General features: G+C 40.3%; 1 protein-coding gene across 1 annotated transcript in view; it reads left to right on the forward strand.

The window, feature by feature from the left end:
- The first annotated feature begins 3,451 nt into the window (after positions 1-3,451).
- Positions 3,452-26,910, forward strand: part of IFT43 (intraflagellar transport 43) — a 135,126-nt gene continuing 111,667 nt past the window's right edge. The window contains exons 1-2 of the mRNA XM_072623308.1: positions 3,452-3,588; positions 6,501-6,584. Of these exons, the coding sequence (XP_072479409.1) occupies positions 3,535-3,588; positions 6,501-6,584 (138 nt within the window). The 5' untranslated portion in view covers positions 3,452-3,534. The remainder of the gene's footprint in view (positions 3,589-6,500; positions 6,585-26,910) is intronic.

Genomic DNA, 26,910 nt, shown 5'->3' on the forward strand with positions numbered 1-26,910 from the left:
CCAACATTTATCATTTTCCTTTTTTGTTATATTAGCCACTAGGATAGGTATGAGGTGGTGCCTCAGAGTTGTTTTGATTCGCATTTCTCTAATCAATAGTGATTAAGAACATTTTTTCACATGACTATGGATAGCTTTAATTTCTTCATCTGAAAATTGCCTATTCAAATCCTTTGACCATTTATCAATTGGGGAATGACTTGCATTCTTATAAATTTGACTCAGTTCTCTATATATTTTAGAATCGAGGCCTTTATCAGAAACACTGGCTATAAAAATAATTTCATAGTTTTTTTGCTTCCCTTCTAATCTTGGTTGAATTGGCTTTGTTTGTGCAAAACCTTTTTAATTTAATGTAATCAAAATCATCCATTTCATAAAGGTCTTTATCTCTTATTTGGTCATAAATACTTTCTTTCTCCATAGATCTTACAGATAAACTTTCTCTCCTAATTTGCTTATAGCATCACCCTTTATGTCTAAATCATGCACCCATTTTGACCTTAATCTTTGTATATAGGGTAAGAGGTTGGTTTATGCCCAGTTTCTGCCATACTATTTTCCAATTTTCCTGGCAGTTTTTGTACAATAGTTAGTTCTGATCCGAGAAAGTGAAGTCTTTGGGTTTATCAAACAGTAGGTTACTATAGTCCTTGATAATTGTGTCTTGTGTACCTAACCTATTCCATTGATTCACCCTTAGTGGGCTTTTTAAAAGGAAGTTACCCCACCCGTGATTCCCTCTTCTTTTGACCCTCTAGAGCAGGGGTGGAGAACCTGCAGCATTGAGGCTACATGTGGCCCTTTAGGTCCTCAAGTGGGGCCCTTTGACTGAATCCAAATTTCACAGAACAAATTCCCTTAATGAAATGATTTGTTCTGTAAAACTTGGACTCAGTCCAAAGGCTGCACCCAAGGACCTAGAAGGCCACATGTGGCCTTGAGGCTGCAGGTTCCTCACCCCTGCTCTAGAACCATTGTGTTGACCTCATTGTATGCCAGTGAAACCTGAACAGTGTACCTGCATCATGCCAGGAAACTGAATGGCTTCCATTTAAATTGTCTTACAAAGATTCTGAAGATCCCCTGACAGGTAAAGTATCAGACACTGAGGTCCTTTCTTGAACTAAACTGCCAAGCATTCAAACTCTACTACAAAGAGCACAACTCCAAGAGGCTGCCCATGTTGTTCAAATGCCAAATGTGCTTCCCTAAAAGACTATTTTACAGAGAACTCACACAAAGTAAGCGCTCACATGGTGGTCAGAAGAAGCAATACAGGGACACTCTCAAGGTCTCTCTGAAGAACTTTGGAATTGATTGTGTGACATGGGAAACACTGGCACAGGACCACTCAGTGTACCCTCATTAAAGAAGGTGTACTCTATGAACAAAGCAGAATTGAGGTAGCTCAAAAGAAACACAAGATGTGCAAATCTAGAGAATCCACCCCAAATGTTCACAAGGATTATTTGTGCCCAACCTGTGGTAGATCATTCTGAGCTCATATTGGTCTGATCAGCCACAGTTGAACACACTGTAACTTAACTCTAACATAGTGATGCCATTTTGGTCCTCTTCGAGAACAAAGGACGACCACCACCAACCATGACCCTCTAGGGGATAGCATTTAGAACTCGGGTGGAAAACTTCCTAGATGACTGAACATCAGTCTAGAGATAGGAATGTCAAGGTTTGCAAAGTGACCTTACTGAGTATGAGAGGTCCAGAGATTTTGGGTCCCTTTTGATTTCCCTTCTAAAGGAGTCCCAAGAAACTACTAGCACTCTTGAAGAAGTTGGCCCCTTTCTGAAGGATGAGCCCGATATTTTTGGCCTGACTTGCCAAAAGACATCTCCTGAGTGTGGCAAAGCAGAGGTGAAAACGTAAAGTACCTTTTTGGCAGTCCCACGAATGCTTTATGTTGGTGGTTTTCTGTATGTCTCCTAGCTGAGTATCACAGTAACTGCTAGTTTAGTTAGCTTGGTTAATTTTTTTCTTTCTGTTACATCTGTGAGTCTTTTGTTTGCAGGAAATAACTAACTATCTCATTCCTGATTTACATCATATACACCAGCTATCACTCTACGCCTCCACTTTGGGAATACGATAAGATATGAACCCAAACTTAAGCTTTAAATAAATCTTCCCCAGTGTATAGTAGTGCGGAAGAGGAGGAAGCCAGAGTCCATTGAGCTCGATGACAGACAGTTGTGAGGCACATAACAGAAACTAAATAAATATTGAATTGGGTTTATTAAGCATATACTATGTACATGGCACCGTGCAGTACCCTGGAAATATGAAATGAAATGCTCTTTAGTCCTCAAGAAGCTTAGCACAGTCTAGTAGTAGGGATACATGTATCTAGCAAGTATGTCTGTTATTTCTGCCTTAAACTACCCTTCTTCAGTACAGAACCAACTTTGGACAAATTAGCTAGAGGCAGCTTTATGCAGATGAAAAAGCACTGGTTTTGGAAGCAGAGACCTGGGTTCAAATTCTGCATTTGTTATTTATGACTAGTTTGAATCTTTGGGCAAGCCTTTCTTAAACTCTGTGACTTCAGACCTCATCTGCAAAATGAGGGGTGCTAGAAGGAGAGTCGAGTTGGAATAAATGGCCTCCAAAGTCCCTTTCGGTCCTAAATCCTTGATCCTGTAACCCTAAATGCTCACTCAGTCCCACAGGAGAAAACTCAGTGACTTTTAGCAAGAGAAAGTGCTTGAGGCAATGACTAGAAAGAGAACTGTTCCTCAGGGGGATGGGCATAATTCCCTGAAGTATTACTCAGCTAGGACTAAGAAAGAACAAGTCCCACCTCCTTTCTGCCCCTTTCTTCATTCTCTCTTCCTTTCCCTCCTCTCTTTTTCTACCCTCTTTTCCTCTTACTTTCTCTTCCCTTCTCTCTTCCCTTCCTTTTCATTCCTCTCTTCCCTTCTTTGTTCCTTCCCTCTTTCTTTTTTCTGACCCTATTTCCTCTCCTTTCTCTTCCCTTCTCTTTTCTCTCCTCCTTTCCCTCCTCCCTTCTTCCTTCCCTTTTCTTTCTTTTCACTCCTTTTTCCCTTCTTTCTTTTCTCTTCCCCTTCTCTCTTCCTTTCCTTTTCATTCCTTTCTGCCCTTTTTTTCCTTCCTTCTTTCTTTTTTCTTAACGTTTCCTCTCCTTTTCCTCTTCTCTCCTCCTTTCCCTCCTCCCTTCCCTTTCTTTTCTCTGCTCCCCTTCTCCTCTCCTCCCTGTCCTTTTCCTTTCCTACTTTCCTCCTCCCTTTTTTCTTCTTTTCTCTCTCCCTTCTTTTCCTTTCCACTCCTCCCTTCCCCTCTCCGTTTCTCCTTCTCTCCTCCTGTTTTCTTTCCCCTCCTCCCTTCCTGTCCTCTTATTCTACCCTCCTTTCTCTCTCCCTCAGCGGGCACCCAAGAGCCCTGAAAATCAGTCGCGGTCCCTTTAATAGCGGGGTGGGCGGGGGCGGGGAGCCGGTTGCTAGGGACGCTATCCGGGCCCCGGGGCTCCCGGAAGTTACGTCAGCAGCCGCGGCCATGGAGGATGTGTTGGATCTCTGCGAGGAGAAGCGCCGCGGATCGGCTTCTTCAGTGAGGACTGGGCCAGCTGGGGAGGGTTGGGCGGCAGCGGCTCGGCCCGGTTCCGGCCGGCTCTCCCCTCCTGCCTTCCCCCTCTGGGGAGGAGGGGACCCGGGAGAGGCCGGGCGGGGCCGGACAGCTCGCCCGGGCCGCCGTGAGGCTTGGGAGGAGCGGAGTGCGGCGGCCCAGAGCCCGAGGCCGACGGAAGCGTTCCCAGTGCCAGACTTTTAAATTCTTAAAATAAAATACGTTAGGTGAAAACCAAGATACCGTCCCCGCCCCGCCCCCCATCTCAGTCCCCAGGACCCCTGGTGAAGCCCCCCGACCCAGAAGGACAGGGGCGGCCCGAGGCCCGGGCCCGAGAGCTGCCCCCCTGGGCTCAGCAGTCACCGAGGGTTGTTTGGGGTGTCGAGTCCCAGACTTGGGGGTTTCGGGACCCGAGGACGCTCTCCGCAGTGTCCGGGGACGCCCAGAGAACTTCTCTTTCTCTGAGTCGTCTCTGTAGAATTTACGTGTCAGAAACCAAAGCTGACAGATTTAAAATGCCCTGAGAGTGCACCTGTTCCATGCTCACATAAATGGCATTTGATGAAAAATAACATTTCCAAAACAAAAAAAATGAGTGAGAATGACGCTGTTTTCGATAGTTTTGCAAACTCTCTGCGTCTGGCTCCCTGGAGGACAGCTGGGTTCAGTTGGCTTCTGCATTCTACCTCTTGGGATGTCTTGGTTTCATTGAAGTGTATTGGGATTCCTACAGATGGGGAGTTGGAAGAGATGGAGCATTTAAACAGGCAGAGAAGATCTTAGTATGATGACAAGCGTCATTTTGACCTCTTGGAGTCCTGAAGCGAGGGTTCTGGGTCCACACTTTAAGAATCCCTAGATTTAAGGAGTGCTGTCATGTCATTAATGGAGGCTCTTGTAGCGGCTGGCATGTTTTAATGAAAACTATATGTTGTATACCTATGGGCATACAGATGATACTCCCTCACTTCTCAAACTCACCAAGAGGGTGTTTCCCAGCTTCACCATCTGTATAAATCACAAGGGTGAAGGTGCCTCTACATTAGGCTAGTTCCCAAGTCAGGCTTTTTTTTTTTTAAGTACAAAGGCTTATCTAAAGGGCATTCTCTTCCTCCCCTTGTGTTTGCTGTCACAGTTATTTGAGATCAGATTCACCAAAGGGTTGGACAGTTTTGGTCTAAGGGCAGTTCATTGTATTTCATTACAAAACCCTCAGTCAGCATGAGGGAAGGGAACAACGGTTAAATATCAGAGTATTGAATATTCCGTCCCAAATACTTTAGGACTATCCCATTTGATCCTCACAACAACCCTGGGGGCGGAGGTACTATTATTATCCCCATTTTACAGTTGAAGAAACTGAGGCAAATAGAAGTTAAATGACTTGTCCACGGTGACGCAGCTACCATCTGAAACAGAATTTGAAGCCAGGTTTTCCTGCCTGCAGGCCTAATGAATGACTTGTACCGTGGTCCCAGTGGAAAGATTCAGTGGAGATGTGTGGATGGTATTCAGTGGCCTCCAAAGAATGTGTATTAGATGGGATGTCCTTGTTTCACTGACCAGCTAAATTGCAATAGTAGGACATTTGATGTGCCTAACTACGTAGTCATGGACAGTGCTGATAGGTCAGTGATGGTACATATTCCACCAAAGTGACCATTAAGAGTTTGTGATATTACTAGATAATATCTTCTTGGAGTTATATTGGATCTTCATAGAGCTTAAAGTCTTTATGCAGTTTTAAACTTGAGTATCTAGGATGAACATCTGTTTTTTAAAAAATTGTAAAGAGCATTTAAGAGCAAATTTTAAAACTGGATTTAAAAAATGGGAGGGAGTAGTTGTCTGGGTGAGGAAAATGAAACAATGAAGATCAGAAACTGTTCTGAATCTTCTGTTCTTAGAGGAGTGTTGGCAGGGGCACTGAGGATTTAACTAATTTGTCCAGAGTCACACAGTTTGTCTCAGAGGCAGGACATGAACCAAGGCCTTCTTGACTCCCAGACCTATGCGTTATTAAAAAATGCACTGAAATTTAGGATAACTATAATATTTTTGAACCTGGTGTGTTGTTATTTCAGGTCCTGAGAAAAACAGAAAAGCTTAGGATATTAAAGTGACAGAAAAACCTTCTAAAAGTCCTGCTTAACTCTTTAGAATTTAGACAGGCTAGTAGTTCCTGGTACTTCATACAAATTTTATCTGACTGAGCCAAGTTTAGTTTAGGCCCTCAAAAAATAATCTCCAAGATACTGAGCCTTTACTGCAAAGGACTTTTGGAAACACCTGCAAATGTTGGTTTTGATTACCTCAAGTTGCAAATGTCCTGATTTCAAAGCATTTTGCCTCAGAATTCTTGAAGTAGTCTCCCTTGGGTGATGTCTCTTAGATGCACATCCAGACAGAGTCCAAGTCAAAACAACTGCTCTCTGTATTTCTCTGGTGTAGGCTGCCATAGAATCTAAGAAACCTGTTTTCCAACAATATTTGGTAACCATTCTCATGCAAAGTTGCAGCTTAGAAATTTGGTTTCCTGAAAATCCTGTAGTTAGATATGGAATCCTTTACTTCTTTTCTTTGAGTTGTGCTATGAGATCTTAGTCCATCCTAAAATTGTGTTTCTGGGTTTAACGGAGTGAGTTTAATCTCCAAATAGTCTGTGACTTTTGGGGTAAAGCTCATGAGAATGAATTGGTTTTCTCCTCTGCTATAGAGCATATCCAAGTTGCTTATTTTAAGGTATACATAAAGCCTGACAATTCTATTCAAATTATATCTTTCTTCCCTTGTGAAAATTCGGTCCTCACAACCATTTCCAGATTTCTTATCCCACTAGTCATTATGAAAGTAACTGACACAAGGTCCCTCTGTGTTTTTTTATTTTTTTTAATTAGGGAGCAAAGATGGGTCGACGAGCTCACCAGGAATCACCTCAAGCAGAGAATCAGCTTGCCAAGAAAAATTCTTTGCCCGGAGAGGTAGGTACCTAGAGAAGCAAATCTGATTTCAGGGCAGACCTTTGGAGGTCACTTCAGGAAGGAATCTGTTCAGTGTTATACAGCTTATCAGGGGCAGGATGAGGATTCAAACCCAGGTGTCCTAATTTACTTTCTAGTGTTCCCTTTATCCCTCCCATTGGAGCCCTTAGGATTATAGAGAAAACATCCCATAGGTTTTTCCTGGTATCCTGCTCACATATCTTGCTTTCTTAGATTCTTGATTTTTGAGCAGGAAGTGAAAGAAGAACTCCATAAACTCCACGAGGGAAAGGGCTGTTTGAACTAAACTCTATGTCTCCTTGAGCATTCAGCAGTGTTCTGCCCATGATAGTTGGTTAGCAAGCATTTGTTAACTTGAATTGAGGTTGAGTTGGTTTGTTTCTGCTTCCTGCTCCTCATTTATTGACATATTATCCACCCCAGGCAGTGGGCCTCTCCCTTTCTTTTTTGGAGGCAGTCAGGATTAAGTGACTTGTCCAGGGTCACCCAGCTAGTAAGTGTCTGAGGCTGAATTTGAGCTCAGCTCCTCCTGAGTCTAGAGCTGGTACTGTATCCACTTTGCCACCTAGCTACCCCCATCCCTTATTTATTCTCATTTCCAACATATATATTTTTTTAAGTGCTTCCTGTCACCAGTGCAGTACACATGTATTAAACACCTAATAGAGTAGCTGTAGGACACAGTGGATAGAGAGCCAGGCCTGGAATCAGGAAGGCTTGAGTTCAAATCCTGCTTCAGACACATGCTGGGTGACCCTGGGCAAGTCATTTCACCCACTGGCCACAATTTCTTCATCAGTAAAATGAGCTGGAGAAGAAAATGGCAAACCACTTCAACATATTTGCCAAGCAAACTCCAAATACGGTCATGGAGAGTCAGACACATCTGAAACAACTGAACAGCAACCTAATATGTTCAAGGCATTTTGCTAAAGGGTAGCAAGACCAAAATTGAAGAGTAACTGCCCTAAAAGAGCTTATTCATGGGATTTATAAGCATCCTACTTATCTTTAATATTTTTACCAGTCTCAACCCATTAGGGGTTCTTAGTCTTCTGAATGCTTATCTTTTTATAAAATAGAAAAATTGTAAAAAAGATTTATATTAAAAAAATAATTTTAAAAATAATTTGTTTTTCATATCACCAAAATTTCCTCTCATAACCCTCCCCCTCTTGCCTCCTAGAAAGCCATTGCTTATAACAGAATTTTTTTAAAGAAAAAAAGAAGATCCTGTTGAGAAAGCAAGCAACATGCCATCACTTTTACAAAATTAAATCATGCAAAGCATATTTCCATATTAACCATGTTGCGAAAAAAAGCAAGAAAAGTAAAGTGAAAAAATTATACTTCAGTCTGCACTCAGTTGATCAGTTCTCTCTCTGGAGATTGGACAGTGCTTTTCATCATTAGTCCTTTGGAATTGTCTTGGATCATTTTGATGATCAGAATAACTAAGTCTTTCACAGTTGATCATTGATACAATATTGTTGTGTACAGTGTTCTTCTGGTCCTGATCATTTCACTTTGTATCAGTTCATGTAGGCCTCCCCAGGTTTTTCTGAAAGCATCCTGCTCATCATTCCTTTTTTTTTTTCAAAAAATCATTTATTCCTCTATTTGTTTTTTTTTCTACTCAGTAATATCTTTAATTTTCTTAATGTTCACAGTCTTTATTTTATTTTTAAAAATAAATTTATTTGTTTTCAGTTTTCTACAATCACTTCCATCTATATCTTAGATTTTCTCCCCCTCCCTCCTCCCTTCTTCCTACCTCCTTTCCCTCTCCATCCCTGAGATGGCATGCAATCTTATATAGGTTCTACACATGCATTCTTATTAAATAAATTTTCACCTTAGTCATGTTGCATAGAAGAATTAAAATGAATGGGAGAAACCATAAAACAAAACAAAATATGATACAAAAGGAAATAATCTGCTTCATTCCATGATCCAGTTCCATAGTTCTTTCTCTAGATGTGGAAGGCATTTTGCCTCAGGAGTCCATTGGGAATTTTTTAAGTCCTTGCATTGCTGTGAAGGGCTAAAGTCTACCAGAAAAATTCTTCGCACACCATGGTTGTTGCTGTGTACAAAGTTCTCCTGGTTCTGCTCCTTTCACTCAGCATCAGTTCATATAAGTCCTTCCAGGCCTCTCTGAAGTCTTCCTGTTCATCATTTCTTATAGCACAATAGCATTCCATTGCATTCATATACCACAACTTGTTCAACTGCTCATTATTTCTTATAGCACAATGGTAGCCTATCAGAATCACATACCACAACTTTCAGCCATTCTGCAACTGGTGGGCATCCCCTCAATTTCCAGTTTTTTGCCTCTACAGAAAGAGCTATCAATATTTTTGTACATATAGGTCATTTTTCCTTTTTCTTTGATCTCTTTTCTTTGATTTGAACTTAGTCCCCATCCCTTTTCAAGGAGTTCGGTGTTTGATATCTCAAAGCTCACCTGTTATTTCTACCTTTCCTCTCCTTGCTTCCTGAGGGCCTCACTGGATCAAAGCTGTGGAGCTGGAAGTGATTATAAGAGGTCATCTAGTCTAACTTCCTCATTTTGTAGTCAAAGAAACTTGAGACCAGTGACTTGGTCAAAGTCACATAGGTAGTGGCCAGCCAGGATGTGAACACAGATCCTCTGATTCCTAATCCATCACTCTTTCCACTGCACTGTGCTACTGGTAGTCATTGCTGTGCCAAGTCCTTTCCTTGTGCCCTTAATTCCATTACCCCATCTCTTTCAGGAGTTTTCAGGAGTATGTCATCAATCTATCTCATCTTTAGTCCTCCTTCTCTCCAGAATCCTTCCCTTTAGTCTCCATGATTCTAAAAACACCACAACTTAACCATACTTTTGCTTCAAATTATTCTGTCTCTACTCCTTTTGCCTGTCAAACAGCCAGAGTGATGTATACACATAACCTTCATCTCCTCACCACCTCCTTCCTGCCCCTCCCTTCTTTCTCTTTCTCTTTTTTTTTTCGGAGGTATTTGGGGTTAAATGACTTGCCCCGGGTCACATAGCTAGCAAGTGTCTAAGGCCTAATTTGAACTCTGGTCCTCCTGACTTCAGGGATGGTGCTCTGTTTACTGTGCTACCTAGCTTCCCTGCTGCTCTCATTTCTCAACCTTTTGCAGTCTGGAGTATGAACCACATGACCGAGGCTGCTCCCTCAGTGATCACCAGGGATCTCTTCATTGCTGTCTGATAACCTCTTTATCTAGTTCCAGGTAATTCACAAATCTCTGTCTTTCTCTATATAGCTGTATGTCTCAAGCCCCCATCTCTGGAATTCCATTTCTATATCAGTAACTTCTGGTTGGATGTCTCTGTCAATCTCCATGTCTCCAAAATGTAATGCATTATATTCCTTCTTTAATTTTCACTTTCCCCTCCAAATTCCCTATTTCTTCTGAGAATGCCACAATCCTTCCAGTAACCCAGGGCCTCGATTTCTGAATCATTATTCTCCTTCAGTCTTCCCTCCCAGCTTTCTGGAGATATCCATTCAGTGACCAAGTCCTTTCACCCTGTGTTTGTCCTCTCCCTACTCATGCAACTACCACTCTAGCTTAAGCCTTCATCATTTCTTACCTGGGCTACTGTAATAGGCTACTAAATGGTTTCCCTCTCCAGGCAGCTGCTCAAATCTTCCTAAAGCCCACATCTGACCAGGTCATTCCATTACTCAAAAACCTTCTAAAAGGCTCTCTGTTGCCTCTAGAATTACAAGGACAAACTCCTCAGCATTACGTTGAAGGCTCTGCATCTGACTCCCAGCTTGTCTTTCCAGCCTTTATTTCACATCATTTCTCTTTACTTATTCTTTCATCTTCTGGCCAAACTGGATTCCTAACTGTTTTGGAAACTTGGTCTTGCAGGTTTGGTCTCTTTATTTGCCACAAACCATCCTCCATCCCTGGAATGCACTCCCTGCTCTCTGCCTTTCAGAAATATTGATCATCCTTCATGGCTCAGCTCAGGTGCCAACCTTGAACCCTTCCCCACTTTCCCTCATTGCTAGTGCTCTTTCCCTTCACAAATAACTTTATATAATGAATGCATTGCAACTGCCCAGTAGAATGTAAGTTTTTTAAAATTAATTTATTTATTTTTAGTTTTCAACATTCAGTTCCATAAGTATTAAATTTTCTCTGCCTCTCTTCCCTTCCCCTCCCCAAGATGGCGTGCAGTCTGATATAGGGTCTCTATATACATTCTTATTAAACATATTTTCATATTAGTCATGTTGTATAGAAGAATTAGAATGAATGGGAGGAACCATGAGAAAGAAAAAAACAAAACGAAAAAGAGAGCCAGTAGTCTGCTTCAATCTGTATTCAGACTCCATATTTCTTTCTCTGAAAACAGATGACATTTTCCATCATGAATCTTTTGGAGTTCTTTTAGAATGTGAGTTTTTTGAGGACAAGGGTTTATGTCAGTTTTGCTGTTGCATTCCCAGGATCTAGAATAGTGTTCATTCATTTTAGGCACTTCAAAAATTTTTTTGAACTAACTTGAATTTTCATCTCCTACCATACAATTGTAGCTGCCATTCCCCTCAATATTTAGAAACTGGCTCTTGGCAAGTCTCAGAGGCGTGCTCTACCATCTCCAGATTTTCTCTCAGTGGCTTTTGCTAGCTCTAAGATGGCATGTTAGGGTCATTGTCTGTAGGGAGATATTGTACAAGCTGAAGTGTGTCCAGTGCAGAGTGATCAGAGTGTTTAGGGATCTCAAAGCCACATCCCCTAGAAAATGTCAGAGTCTGCAGAATCTCCTATTTGTAAAGCACTTCAGAGGTGAGCTACTCCAACCTGTACCTGAATGAGAGTCCTCTCTGTGACATGTCTGATCAAGGATTGTCTAACTGATTGGTTGAAGACAAGGGCTCTTTAGCACAAAGCAGAGAAGGCTTAGAGGAGCCCATGATAACTGTCTTGTAAGACCTGAATGACTGCCATGTGAAATAAGAATTTGCTTTATTCTGCTGGCTCCCATGAGGCAAAACTAGGAATATTACTATGAATCAAATTGAATTAGAAGTTACAGAGGGACAGATTTCAGTTCATTTTAAGGAAAAACTTCCTAACAATTAGGACTATCTAAAAGCAGTAAGGACTGCCTCAGGAAGTCATTAATTTCCTACCTTTGGAGATTTTCAAGGACAATCTGGGTAATAACTTGTTAGAGACATTGTAGAGGCAATTAATTGTCTTTCTCAAAATGTAGCTCCAGGAACTGAATACAGTGCTCCAGTTGTGGGCTGACCAGGGAAAAATACAGTTGGAGGACTGTTACTTCTTTAATCCTGGGTACTATGTCTCCCTGAATACAGACAAAGGTTATATTTGCTTTTTGAACTGATGTAGCACAGTGTTTACTCATTGAACTTGTGGTCCACTGAAAACCCCAGATCTTTTTCAGATCTTTATTAACCAGCTATGCCTTTGCCATCTTCTAATTAATATTATTATGTTAATACTATTAACATTTCTAGTGCTTCTACTAATACTATTAATATTGTTAGTAGAGGCAGCTGGTAGCTCAATGGACAGGTCACTGGAGTCAAAACGACCTGAGTTCAAATCCAGTTCTAAATATTTACTAGCTGTATGATCCTGGGCAAGTCACTTAACTTCCAGTTGCCTCAGTTTCTTTAGCTGTAAAATGGGGATAACCACAGCACCTCTCTCCCAGGGTTGTTGTGAGAATCAAATGAGATAATATTTGTTAAAAAGTAGATTAAAAGGCACTTCATACAATGCCTGGTATGTGGTAGGTCCTGTATAAATGCTTGTTCCTTTCCCTCCCCTTCTACTTGTGAAATTGATTTTTTTTAAGATTCAAGTTCTGGGCCTTACATTTATCCTTTTAACTTCTCAATGCCCTTGGTGACTCTTAAAAAGAGACTACAAGGTACAGAATGGTTGCATATCTTCTTTAAGGATATTCCTGCCTGGGAATTCTCCACTTGGGACAGTCTAGTCCAGTGAAAAAACTGCTGAACGTGGAGTAGCTAGACTAAAACTGGGGTCCCAGTTCTACCACCTGAGCTCTGTGTGACCTCTCTTTGAGCCTCAGTTTCCTCATCTGTGGAATGGAGGGGTTGTAGTGACCTGCCCCAGGGTCACATATCAACTCAGCACTCTATCCACTGTGCCACCTAGCTGCCCTCTGGCACATAGTAGACACTTAATAATAAATACTTAGTCCTTTCTCCTTTTACTGCTTTATCCCGAGCACTTACCATAATGCACTGTACAGAGTAGGCCTTTAATAAATGTTTGTTGAATAAAAGTAAAAGCATTAGACCCAGAGAATCTTGAACTGAAACCAAAGTGGGTTTGAGTGTTGAAGCCCTTATCAGGAGCCAGTCAGAGTGGGGATTGTTTGCCCAGCTATTTGCCTTCTTATCGTCCAGTAAGCATCATCTCGCAGTTGTGGGCATGTAGGCACTGAGAGCTCTACTATAGCACTTGTGGTTTGTTAATAAGATTTCCTGCCAGCATTTCTATGTCACACTTACATCATAAGGGCAAACAGATTTAATTCATTTAATTCAGTAGTCAGTAACCATTCAGTAAAATTTAGTAACCATTTTTATTAAATTCCTAATCTGAGCAAAAACATCAAGCTTGCTTATTGTGCCCCTGCACACTGGTGAGAGAGGAGTAACTTTTGAGTATATGGTGAAAGACTCTTGGAGAAACGGATGTCGCTTTCAGACATCAGTTCAGAAAGTTCGTTCATTTTCTGGAATGACTGGAGCCCCAGGAACATTTAACTCTTTATCTTGGGCCTCTGCATTTTTAAGAGCTGCTGAGTAATTAACCTAGCAGGTAAAAACTCTGATCCTAGTTCCTTCTCTTCCTGGGTTAATTCAGGTCTAAAACTCTACAGGCAGCCTCCCACACATTTGGCTGCTGTCTCTGCTATGTGGACCTTTTTTTCCCGTTTTCATTCTAAAATTAGATACTGAGACTTGTGTGTGTGCCCATTTACATTCCAGTTCTGAATTTATTACTTTATATGTTTATTTTTACCCTCTTGCCGACCATATTCTAGGATGAAGGAGGAATAGGTAGATGAGTGGAGGTCATAGAGAATTTTGGATAGGCAGTAGCCATTATAGAGTCAATCAGCAATCTCTTCTAACAAGTGGCTGTCTCCACAAGAGCATTTGGGTAAGGGAAGAGGCAACAGGAAAGGCTGCTTCGGGGAATGGAAAGATCATGAGACTTAAGCATCAGAAGACCTGGGTTTGAATCTTGACTGTGACCCTTTCTACCTGTGTGACCTGGGGCAAGTGAACAGCCTCTCTGAGCCTATTTCTTCTCATCTGTAAAATGGGGAACCATACTTCCCAAGGCTGTTGTAAGGGAAAGAGCTTCATATAGCAGGATGTAGGTATATCTTGTTATTATACCTATGCTACCTGGCTTGATTTCTCATTCCTTTTTGCTATTCTTTATACTTTTTTTTTTCTCTGGGTGACGGGTCATTTTATTAATAATGCTAGCATTTTAGTAAAAGAGGTCCATGGTACTCTCAAATGCCAAAGACCTTCCCTATACTTTTACAAATGTCCTGATCAGGACAAAATGGTTCTGATGTGTGATTCCATTGAGGTTCTCTGTGGAGGGGTGGATGAGGTCAGGGATGGTAATAAGGGGAGTAGGAGGCAAATCAAGTTAACAAACCTTTATTAAGCACCTACTGTGTGTCAGGCACCATGCTAAGCACTGAGAATACAAAGAAATCCAAAACACAGTCCCTGTCCTTAAGGAGCTAATGCTCTAATGGGAAAGACAAGGGGCAGTCCACTATGTATGAGAAAGATAACTACAGGATAGGCTGGAAGTCTTTCAACAGAGGCGAAGCCCTAGCTTTAAGAGGATTGGAAGTGGCTGCTAGAAGAAGGTGGGATTTTAGCTGGGACTTGAAGGAAGGCAGGGAAGTCAGAGGTGAAGACAATGAGGGAGAAAAAAAAGAAATAATAAAGAGTAGATTTCTTTTGAATTTGTTCCCTCTTGTCCAAATCTCACAAAAAGACCAGTAGAGAACAAAATTATTCTGAGGTTTACAATTCCAGTGTGGGGAACTTTTTTTCCAGTTCTATCAGGAATGTCCTTTGTATAATAATGATGCATTTGGACCAGCCATTCCATGTGCTAAGAATGCACATCTCCATGTGTTGAAAGTCTGATAGACTCAGCTTAGGGACCGCCTCCTCCCTGAAGCCTTCTCTCATCTCCATGGTTGGATATGGTTCAAGTCCTCCTCCCCCTGAGCACTTCATCTCTCATCACTCACTCCTGTCAACTTATTCTAACTAGAATTGTAGTAATCTATGCACATATTTTATCCCCTTGCAATATTAAAAGCACATTGAATAGAGGGATTATGGTATGTTTGGTTTTTTTTCATCCTTTGATCCTGAGCACCTAACATAAAGCTTTGTATGTAGTAGGCCCTTAATACAAGTTAGTCATGTATTAAGGATGTGAAGAGTAAGAAGGATGACATAATAGTCATCCTTCTTATGCTTGAAAATTGGCCTGATTTTCACATACCACTAGTTTTTGTTTGTTTGTTTTTGTTTTTTACAATGGTTGCTCAGGATTACTGTTCAAATGATTTGGGTAATATTTTGGCCTGTGGTTAGGATTTGGACAAGTGAAAAAGTTGGATTTTTTTTTTCTAAATTGAAGATAAAAGTAGTGTTTTCCGTAGGTTGAAACATATTTATTCCCATCACTTTTTAAATTTAAATTTGCTTGTTGCTGTTGAATCATTTCAGTCGTGTCTGACTCTTGGTAACTGCATTTGGGGTTTTCTTGGAAAGATACTCGAGTGGTTTGTCATTTCCTTCTCCAGCTCATTTTATTTTTTTTAAATTATTTTATTTGTTTTCACTTTTCTACAATTACTTCCATATATCTTAGATTTTTTCCTCTCCCTCCCTCTCTTTCCCCTCACCCTTCCCACTCCCTCCCTTATTAAATACATTTTCACCTTAGTCATGTTGCATAGAAGAATTAAAATGAATGGGAGAAACCATAAAACAAAACAAAATATAATACAAAAGGAAATAATCTGCTTCATTCTGTGATCCAGTTCCATAGTTCTTTCTGTGGATGTGGAAGGCATTGTGCCTCAAGAGTACATTGGGAATTTTTTAGGTCCTTGCAGTGCTGTGAAGTACTTAGTCTACCAGAAAAATTCCTCACACACTGTGGTTGTTGCTGTGTACAAAGTTCTCCTGGTTCTGCTCCTTTCACTCAGCATCAGTTCATATAAGTCCTTCTAGGTCTCTCTGCAGTCTTCCTGTTCATCACTTCTAGTAGCACATTCATATACCACAACTTGTTCAGCCATTCCCCAGTTGATGGGCATCCCCTTGATTTCCAGTTCTTGGCCATCACAAAGAGAGCTGCTATAAATATTTTTGTACATATGGGAACCTTTCCCATTTTTTTCATCTCTTTGGGATAGAGTCCCAGAAGCGATATTGCTGGGTCAAAGGGTATGCACATTTTTGTAGCCCTTTGAGCATAGTTCCAAATTACTCTCCAGAATGGTTGGATCAGCTTACAGCTCCACCAACAATGAATTATGTTTCTATTCTCCCACATCTTCTCCAACATTTATCATTTTCCTGTTCTGTCATGTTAGCCAATCTGATAGGTGTGATGTGATATCTCAGAGTTGTTTTGATTTGCATCATTCTGATCAGTAGTGATTTAGAGCATTTTTTTCTATGACTATAGATAGCTTTAATTTCTTCCTCTGAAAACTTCCTGTTCATATCCTATGACCATTTATCAATTGGGGAACGACTTGTGTTCTTGTATATTTGACTCAGTTCTCTATATATTTTAGAAATGAGGCCTTCATCACAGGCACTACTTGCAAAAATTCTTTCCCAGTTTTCTGCTTCCCTCCTAATCATGGTTGCATTGGGTTTGTTTGTGCAAACAATTTTCAGTTTAATGTAATCAAAATTATTCATTTTGCCTTTTATAATGTTCTCTATCTCTTGTTTGGTCAAAAATGTTTCCATTCTCCATAAATCTGATAAATACACTATTCCTTGCTCCCCTAATGTGTTCCATTTGGACTTTATTCTTGTGTATGATGTCAGGCACTGGTCTATGCCTAGTTTCTCCCACACTGTTACCCATTTTCCCAGTAATTTTTGTCAAACAGTGAGTTCTTATCCCAGAAGCTGGGGTCCTTGGGTTTATCAAACAGTAGATGGCTATATTCATTGACTACTGTATCTTGAGTACCTAACCTATTCCACTGGTCTACCCCTCTATTTCTTAGCCAGTACCAAGTGGTTTTGATGATTGTTGCTTTATAATACAATTTGAGATCTGGTAGAGCTAGGCCACTTTCTCTAGAGTTTCTTTTCATTAGTTCCCTTGATATTCTGGACCTTTTGTTCTTCCAGATGAATTTTGATTTTATTTTTTCTAGCTCTAGAAAATAATTATCTGATAGTTTGATTGGTATAGCACTGAATAAATAAATTAATTTAGGTAGAACTGTCATTTTTATTATATTAGCTCGGCTTACCCATGAGCAACTGATGTTTTTCCACTTACTTAGATCTGACTTTATTTGAGGGAAAAGTGTTTTGTAATTGTGTTCATACAGTCCCTGGGTTTGTTTTAGCAGGTAGACTCCCAGATATTTTATATAGTGTCTACCATAGCTTTAAATGGGATTTCTCTTTCTATCTCTTGCTGTTGGGCTTTGTTAGTAATATTTAGAAGTGCAGATGACTTATCTGGGTTTTCCAGCTCACTTTAGAGATAAGAAAAATGAGTTGTGACTTACCCAGAGTCACACAGCTGGTAAATGTCTGACGCTGGATTTGAACTCAGGAAGATGAGTCTTCCTGACTTCAGGCCTGGAACTCTATCCACTATATCTCCTAGCTTCCTTCTGAACTTCAGGGTAGTGCAGTGAAAGGAGAGATAAGTTTGTCAGGATGCTTGAGTTGCCTGTGTGAATCCTGTCGTGTCTTCTATTTTGGTGATCACTGAGGATTTTCTGCCTTCTTGTTCTATACCTAAACTCTTCACTCTCTGTTTAGAGATGTTTTAGATCGTTAGGAGAACTGCTACTTGTCCTCTATCATTTTTGGCAATAATTGCAAGATGGAAAGAATTAAAGATTTAATTTCATTAGATCTAACAGTTTCAGAAAATGGAAAATCGTGTCCTTTTCCTAGCCCTGTGCTAGAGTGTGCTGCCAATAATGAATAAGAGAATTTATGACCCCAGCGTCTCTCCACCAGCCAGGATGCCATGCCTTTCTCCATTTAGGCTTTGTTCTTCAGATGGCAATTTAAACTGGCAATGGCATTTGTGAATATCTCACTGGAGGAGATTTTCTCGACTCCTTTTTGCCATGTTCCCAATATGTCATTTTCTCCAGCAAGAGGGGCCCGTGGTGTTAAACTGGGCTCTTCTGTTCCAGTCTCCTCCTGGTTGTAGCAGGTTATTTCTTTGAGCTTCAATACGGCTTAAAAACCTGTTACTGTTAACACTGAGTTTTAGGCAGACTGTTCCTGGAGAAATGTCTTCGGGGTTCAACGATAGCAATCAGACTGATCTGGTAGAGAGAGAAATCCCATTCAGGGTTCTACTAAACATCATCATAGGACTTTTCAACTCTTGGCTTAGCTTTAGTTGTTGTTTCATGTTTTGTTTTGTTTTTTTTTTTTGAAGACTGTTTTGCTAAGTCTGGAAGTATAGGAGTTACATGAGGGCTGGATCCCACTCTGATTGGCATGAGAGCTTTAACACCTTGGACCAGTTTTGCAGTGTGGTGACCCTTTGCTCCCAGGGCTGACCATGTTGATGCTGAATCTAGGGTAGACACCCAATGAGCTCAACTCCCTCCAGCTCAAACTCTTGATCTGCTAGCCTCAGCCTTTCTGGGGCAGTGATGCAGGTGTGGGCCACTTTGTCTGGCTTAACTTTAGTATTGTGGATTGTTTTCCTGGCATTCCATCTGAAGAAAATGTTTTGGAAAGCCTGTGGAGCAGTTATGTGTCATTGCACCTGAATCTCTTTGGAGTAGAATTATATTTTGTCTCTTTGCTCTTCCAGTTGCCTGGAGGAGTGCTGGAGTCACAGCTGTTCTCTTGTCCTGTCCCCCTCCCCCCCAAGCCCTCTTCCATCTCCTCACCCTTCCTCTTGGGACTGCTGGATTGAGAGTTAGCCAAATTCTCTAGAAGGAATCTGAGAAATGCTGCTGGACTCATGTTCCCAAATTAGGCCAACTGCCTCATCTGAAAGCGGCTCCATCGGCCTGGAGCTCCTTTGGTGCCTTGCATTACGTCTTTCCCTCCCTCCCCCTTTCCCTGACTGGCCTGCCAGCAGGGCAGTTATTTTTGGCCCAATAGGGTTATCTGCTGACCCTTTTTGGTGATAGTTTTCCTTTTTCTCACAAAAAATGGCCCTCCTGATTGGTCACATTCTTCAGCCTTTTTCATAGACCCTGCTCCAATTGGCCAGAGCGTATAAAGACTGATACCATCATTTCAGAGGGATGCTGGGAATTCATTGTGGAATTATTCATAAAAAATGCATTTTCCTCATTTTATGTCATACTTTGCATGCTTTAGCTTTGAACCCTCTGTTTGGATGGACAGATGTACATGACTGTCCTATCCCAGGGGTATGCAGATGTGTGGGAGGAAATGTGGTCTATGGTAGAGCATGGAACTTGAAATCAACATGTAGGGATTCTCTTTCCAACTATGGCTCTGGCTTTTTCAGTATTTATTTATGACTGATTTTATTAGTCCCTGCTATATAGTTTCCCTCACTATAAAATAGGAAGTAATACTTTTTAATCTCAGTGTAGATGCCTTAGTTTAAAGTTGGTGCTCACAACATGACTAATACGGTAATATGTTTTGCATAATTGAACATGTATAACTTATATCAAATCGGTTAAAGCGCAGGGAGGGAGAGAGAAAATTTGTAATTCAAGATTTTTAAAAATGGATGTTAAAAATTGTCTTTATATGTAACTGGGGAAAAATAAGATATTATTTAAAAAATAAAGTTAGCACTCAAAGGATGCTTTAAGATCCTTACAGATAGAAAGTACTATCATTGTTTTTGTCTGTTAACACTGTTAAAGGCATAAGAACAGTTATTCATAGGAGTTGGAATTGGGTTAGTTTGGTCCATTGGAAAAGTGCACATGCATAGTGGGCCCTTCCTGCCTCTGCCATTGGCCAGAGATTGGTCAGCATTGTTCTCTTACTCCATTCCCCTCAGTTTAAGCCCTCTGTGTTAGAGATTGGCATCCTTTTAACAGTAGGGTTTTTAAGTTGCTGGCCCATGTTTTTCCGGCTTGCTAGGGGTAAATGGTGGAAGATAGAGTGTTTGAGAGTGAGAGCATTGAATCTTGAGAATCAGGGGTGGGGAAAAAGAGTGCAATGACTTTGATGAGTAGAGCCAACATTGTAGTGGGTGTATGCAAGGTCATGGGAGTGAACTGTGGTAGTGGAAATTGAGAAATGCTATTGAACATTAGTCCTCATACCATCTTTGGTACAGACCATTGCTAACCTTTTTTACTACGTTGTTGTTACAGTTAATTTAATGTGAATGAATTAATGAATTAAAAAGCATTTACTAAGTGCTTACTATGCATCAAGTACGGTGTTGGAGCTGCAAATGCAAATAGAAAATTGAGAGAGTTTCTGCCTTCAAGAAGCTTCTGTTCTAATGGGGGCTGGGGCTGGCATGGGGCTGGGAGGGGGCAGGATTCACATAGGAAAATTTAGCTACAAGGCAGATGTCAAGATCCTGAGGTCCTTAGAGTATGCTGTAGACAATGCCCAGGGGAGCAGAGGGCACAATGGCAAACTGGATGGCAAGACCCAGAGGCAGGGGAAGGCCTGGTGGTCCTGAGAATGTTACTATATCAGGGTGATTGCAAAGCCTGGCATCTGAAGAGTTTATTGGAAGGGTGATAGCAAGGTTTACTGGTTCAGAGTGGGCAGCATGAGGGTAGGTGGTTAAGTCCTGCATGGTCTGGGGTCTGACTATCAAGAATAAAGCTGGAGACTCCCAACTCACTGAGGCAGTTCGCCATGATTTAGATCCATTCCACTAGCCATATTCACAGTTCGTATCCTGAAGGCTAGATGTATTTAATGATGTTGATGGACGTCTGTAACTTTCCCAACAGTGCTCCAAGCTATCTTTGTACCATATTCTGTGTGTGTGTGTGTGTGTATGTGTATGTGTGTTTCTGTGCATTGCTGGTTAGTGTAGAAAAACTAGTAGACTAATGTTATCTACATCTTAACATTTCCCCCAAACTCTGTTTATGTCATTGGGTCAGTAACTTGGATTTGCCATAAGTATGTAAGTATGATCTTACTTTGTCCCAACCTGTTCCTAAACCTCCACTCAAGTTCTCCCCTGGTGCTTCATGATATGATGTGTGTGGAGGTGACTCTTAGTTCTCAAAGCATAGGACAGTGAATCGCCAGCTGTGACAAATGCTACAGAGCTTGAAAGGCTTCCAGTATGGGACTGGCTGGCTGGGAGGGTAGGCCATTGGGACAATTGTGATTTGAATTGGTAGAGTTGGACTGGGTTCAAGGAAATCAAGGGTCTTAATTAAGGATATTCCTAGAGGTAGCTGGTGGCACAGTGGAGAGTGTGCTGGGCCTGGAGTTAGGAAGGTCTGAGTTCAAATCCAGCCTTACATGCTAGCTATGTGACCCTGGGCAATTCACTTAACCTCTGTTTGCCTCTGTTTTCTCAATTGTAAAATGGGGATAATAATTAGACCTACCTCCAAAGGTTTTTGTGAGGATCAAATGACATATGTAAAAGCCCTTAGCACAATGTCTACATAGTAGGTACTATATAAAGCTTATTGCCTTTAGCCTTCCCTTACCCTAAGAGGTTTTCAAGATGGATAGTTATACTATAAATTGAGGGAAATCAATCCCTAGTAAATACTGTCTGCTATGAAAATAATGACACAGAGGTCCATAGGATCATAGATTTAGAAACACAAGGAGTAAGGAGTGGAGGGTGAGGGGCATGGGGAAACTTATCATTTAATCCTACCTAGTAGGTGGCAAAGTAGATAGAACATTGGGCCTGGAGTCAGGAAGACTTATCGTCCTGATTTCAAATCTGGCTTCAGACACTTAGTAGCTGTGTGACCCTGGGCAAGGCATTTAATCCTGTTTGCCTTGTCTATCAAATGAGCTGGAGAAGGAAATGGCAAACCATTCCAGTATCTGTGCTAAGAAAACCCCAAATGGGGTCACAAAGAGTTGGACATGACTGAAAAGATGATTCAACAATAGCAAAAACTCATTTGTACAAATGAGGAAACTGAGGTGCAAAGAAGTTAAGTCACTTGTCCAAGAAAAAACAAGTTGTCAGTAGCAGAGCCAGAATTTGGACCCATGTCTTGGCCTAAAAAGATTTAAGAAAAATCTTTCAAATTAAAAAATGAGTCATGTCATCTAGTCATGTCAATCTACACTTCTCCCAAGTATAGATGAATGATGTAAAACCCATTACTACCCATGAACTACTCAGTTGCTTCAGATGTCATAGTGAATGGGTGAGGGAAGAAATGGAAGGCTATGAATTTGGGGTTTCCCAGCCACCCTTGCAGGTGCAGATGATTTAATTCGGTTCAATTAAACAAATATTTTAAATGCCTGCTGTTTGCCAAGTACTATAAAAGCCACTGGGAGGCATACCAAGTTTAGTTGAGACATAATATATAGTCCCTGCTCTCATGGAATTTACAGTCAAGCAGGGGAATATGACACATACACAGGAAGCAAATAAAAGAGCTTCAAACAAAATGCTCCATGGGGCGGAAGGGAGAACAATGAGGGAGATTTCATCACCTACACATGATTTAATAATTACAGGTCATATCTGATTACAACACATATCAAAAGACTTTGGAGATTAGTTTGTTCTATTGGAATTTCAGTGTTTTGATTATTCCTTGAAATAAATGGACCTTTGGAAGGGACCCAGATAGTTTTTGGTTTCAGAGACGTTGGTTATAATCGTACTTGCTAGGGCTGTCCAAGTATTTGCTCCATCTCTACTCAAAAGCAATGGTTGTATACTGGCATTGACCTTGAAGAAAATCAGTGTTGGAGGAGTTAGGAAGTCTGGTAGACATGGAATGACTGGGAAGAATTAAAGCTGGTAATTGTTTAGGAGACCCACCCACTGTCAGCTGAATGTCATCTAAACCAACAGATAACCAGAACGGTTCTCATTTCTACTGATGGGTGTGCAGCTGTAACATGGCTTTTAAAGTCTTTATCATCACAGTGCTCAAAAGGCATAAGATTAAGACATTTCCATGAAGGTCGACCTTTTTCTTGGTATAGTCATTCTTTACTTTTTAAAGTTAGAAGTTTTTAGTTTTTCTGTTGAAAATGAGGAAAAGTCTGTTTCAAGAACATCTGGTCTTCAAATTTTTATGTAGGAATCCTTCCACGAATATATACCTATGATTCTTTCTCAGAGTGAGAAGCTGAAAAGGCTTAGCCTAAAAGGGCCAGGGTCTCCCATTGCATTCTGGGCCATCTTCAGTTATCCTGATCAATATCTGGTCAGGGACCCAGATGACTCCAGAGAAGAAATTGAGACTGGTGACCTTGCACAACCCTTCCTCACTTAAATCTAATTCACTTGTATGTCATGGCATTACTTCCCTGAAGTCAAGGTCCTCTTCAAGAATGAAGGACAAACACAACAACCCATGATTTACCTAAATTGTATGAGAAAATAAACTCATTTCAGAGTTTCACTTGAAATTTGAAAATAAGAGCATTAAAGTGGCTTCTTAGTGTGGAAGGTACTGTTTAAGTTTCTAAAGAGTTTGTCAGTATTTCAAAGATCAGCGATAACTTTCCTGGATGGCCCACCCCTGACTGTAAGCTCTGGGATGGTAGCGATCCTCTGTTGTTCACACTCAGTAAATATTTGTGGAATGACCTACTGAATGTGTGTGACATGGAGATGTTTGCCATAAAATTTACTGAGCTTCTCCTTCTCCTCTTGCTCCTCTCCTCCTTCCTCTTTATAAGACTTTCACTTGTTCCTGTTCTCTTTGCATCTGTCTTTTTGTGACTATGTGTTTATGTATGACTCTTCTGTGTTTCCTTGTGGATGTTTTTTGTGTTCTGTGTATACGCCCATCTCCCATTCTGGTACCTGTCTTCCTCTCTCTGTCTTTAGCTTGCTTCCGTTCTTTTTCTCTTCGACTCTTGGCATTCTCTTTTTTCTTTATATCACTCCCTAGATTCAGGATAATATAGAACTGATATATTTTATTATTATGTTTATTTAATAGAGAGTGTTATGTACCCCATTCATATAAAGGTATGGGAATGAAATGTTTTATTTCTCTTTTAATCTTTCTAACAAGGCAACAAACAAAACCAGACTTTCTAACAAAACAAAATATAAAAAAGTAAGCAAATCCCAAAACCCAAACCCTAAATTAGATGACTTTTATGAATGTGACCTTGATGAATAACTTTCCACGGCTGAGTGACTCTGGCCTAACATTTATCAACTCACAAAGATGTTGCAATAGTGTATTCTATATACTATATGTAGTTGTATATTGAATATATCTGGAGTCTGGGAAACCTGAGTATATGTGTATAAATACACAGTCACACACACACACCCCCTATATGCACACAGTGTCCCCAAAGTTTTAAGCTTATCTAAGTTAAGACTTTTGTGTATAATACTGTATTTTGTTGTTGTTCAGTTGTATCTGACTCTTCTTGACTCCATGTGGGATTTTCTTGGTAAAGATACTAGAGGGGCTTGCCATTTCCTTCTCTATCTCATTTTACAGATGAGGAAATTAAGGCAAACAGAAGTAAAGTGACTTGCCCAGGGTCACACAGCTTATAAGTGTCTGAGGTGAGATGACTGCAGTGTGGCATTCTATCCGCTGTCACATAGTTGCCCATACTGTTGTATGCTGAATATATAATAATCAATGGATGCCTTGTATGATGGAAGTAGGTTTTTATGTCTTATCTAAAGTTCTTAAGTTACTTATTGACTGTATGTGTAAAATTAATTTGTGATTTTTTCTAGTTGGTTTATAACTACAATATTTATTATAACTGAACAATTTAGAGCTATACAATAGAAGGTAATAGTAATAATACTTATAGTAATAATGATAGCTAACCTATATATAGCACTTATTATATGCCAGGCCCTGTGCTAAGTTATTTACATTTATTATTTCACTTGCTCCTCATAATAACCCTGGGAACTAGGTGCTATTATATCCCCATTTTACAGGTGAGAAAATGGAGGCACACAGGTTAAATGACTTGCCTGGCATTACATAAGTGTCTGAGGCTGGATTTAAACTCAGGTTTTCCTGACTCCAGGTCCAGTACTCTATCCATTGCACTGCCTAGCTATTAAAAGGATAAATGTTTTGGAGTATCCCAAAAGACCACAGCAAACACTTTCTCTGAACAGAAGAATGAGTCATAAAATTTTAGAAATGGAAGGGAATTTCAGAGGTCATCTAGACATTACCTTTATTTTACAGGTGAGAAAACTGAGACTCAGACAAGGTTATAGTTCTTGCTCAAGATTACATGGCTGGTAGTCACCTGGTGAGTGTCAAACCCAGGTCTCTGACTACTGACTAGTTGGCTACTAGTTTGGCTATTAATAGTACTACCTCATCTAATAGAACAGTTGAGATTATAAGGGCTAGAGTTTCCCAGTCTGTCAAGGTCATGAAGTCTGTGAAGGAATGAAGAAAGGAACTAAATAACTTAAAAATAATTAAAGAATTTGAATTCAGATTGATGCAAAGCAGCAAGAGGTTGATTTTGATTTAGAGGCATAATGGAGTTAAGGGGAGTGAATTAAGAGATTTAATTAGGGTTATAACATGGCTAAACAATTGAAATGCTTTGTATTGATTCAAATTAGGGAAGAAAGGTTGGGCAATCAGAACTGTTAGGGTGCCATTGATATCCATTTACTGTCTGATGGGAAAAGAATCTCTGATTACTACATTCTATACTGACATTGTAGTTGCTAAGCCTTAAAACATCTCACAACATAAGAGATATCCATTCCATCTTACTATATGGTAGGTACCTTATGGTACTACTTCCAATCCTGGAGGGAAGAGTAAAAAATGAACTGTAGGCTCAGACATTATGTCCTCCTTCCTTGTGTCCCCAGGAGGATAGTGTCCCATACTCAAAATAGAAACCAGAATCTGGCAGTCCTTTGGATTTCAATAAAACCTTTCTTCCAAAGAGTTATTGTATAGTTTTCCCATGAACATCCTACTCTATTGCCTTATATTGTTATGGACTATGGCTTCTTGAAGGCTAAATTAACAGGTTCTGATAGGTCCCAACCAAAAAGAAGTAATGTATCTGAAAATCTCTTCCGCTCTATGATGGATACTTGTCCTAGTTTGAAGAGCCTTGTTACTCAAAGGTTGGCCAGTGTGTGATGATTGCTTTTGGCCCATGAGCCCATGAGACATTGGAAGATTTGTAGTGTACGTAATGAAGGGAACGCAGATGATCGAAACATGGCTATTTTGAAGTATTATAAAGTTATTATACATCCAAATATATGGAATTTCCTTGCTACTAGATTATAAGTTCTATTATATGGCAAAGGCCATATCTTAAATATCTTTCTGTCCCTAGTGTTTAGTATGGTGATTTGTACAAAGCAAGCCCTTAAAAATGGGTGCTAAATGTCAGAATAAATGAATGAGTAGAATTAAAATAATTTTCATATTTGATTTCATTTAGTCTTACAGCATCCCAGTGAAATAAGTTGGGACAAGCATTATTTCCAACAAGGAAACAGACTTCAGCAGAGAGGTTATATAATTTTAGTAAGGTTACTCATAGCATAGCTATTCAATCACAACATTTACCAAATGTAGCTTGTATGTAGAGCATTGTACTGGGTCCTGGGGATGAATACAAGAGAAATAACAACACCTATTTCCTATTTTTAGGCAATTTAGAAACCAGACCTAGATTTTCTGATTGCTAGCGTAGCTTTATTTTTGATCACCTTTGCAGATCTGGGGATTTGGATGACCCATAACATAGGATGGTTTAGAGGAAAGAGAATTGATGTAGAAGTCAGGAGACTGGAGTTCTTATGCCAGCTCTTGCTAACTAGCCATGTGATCTTGTCCAAGGTCACT

The sequence above is a fragment of the Notamacropus eugenii genome, chromosome 7 (assembly GCF_028372415.1).
Source record: "Notamacropus eugenii isolate mMacEug1 chromosome 7, mMacEug1.pri_v2, whole genome shotgun sequence".
Lineage (NCBI taxonomy): Eukaryota > Metazoa > Chordata > Mammalia > Diprotodontia > Macropodidae > Notamacropus > Notamacropus eugenii.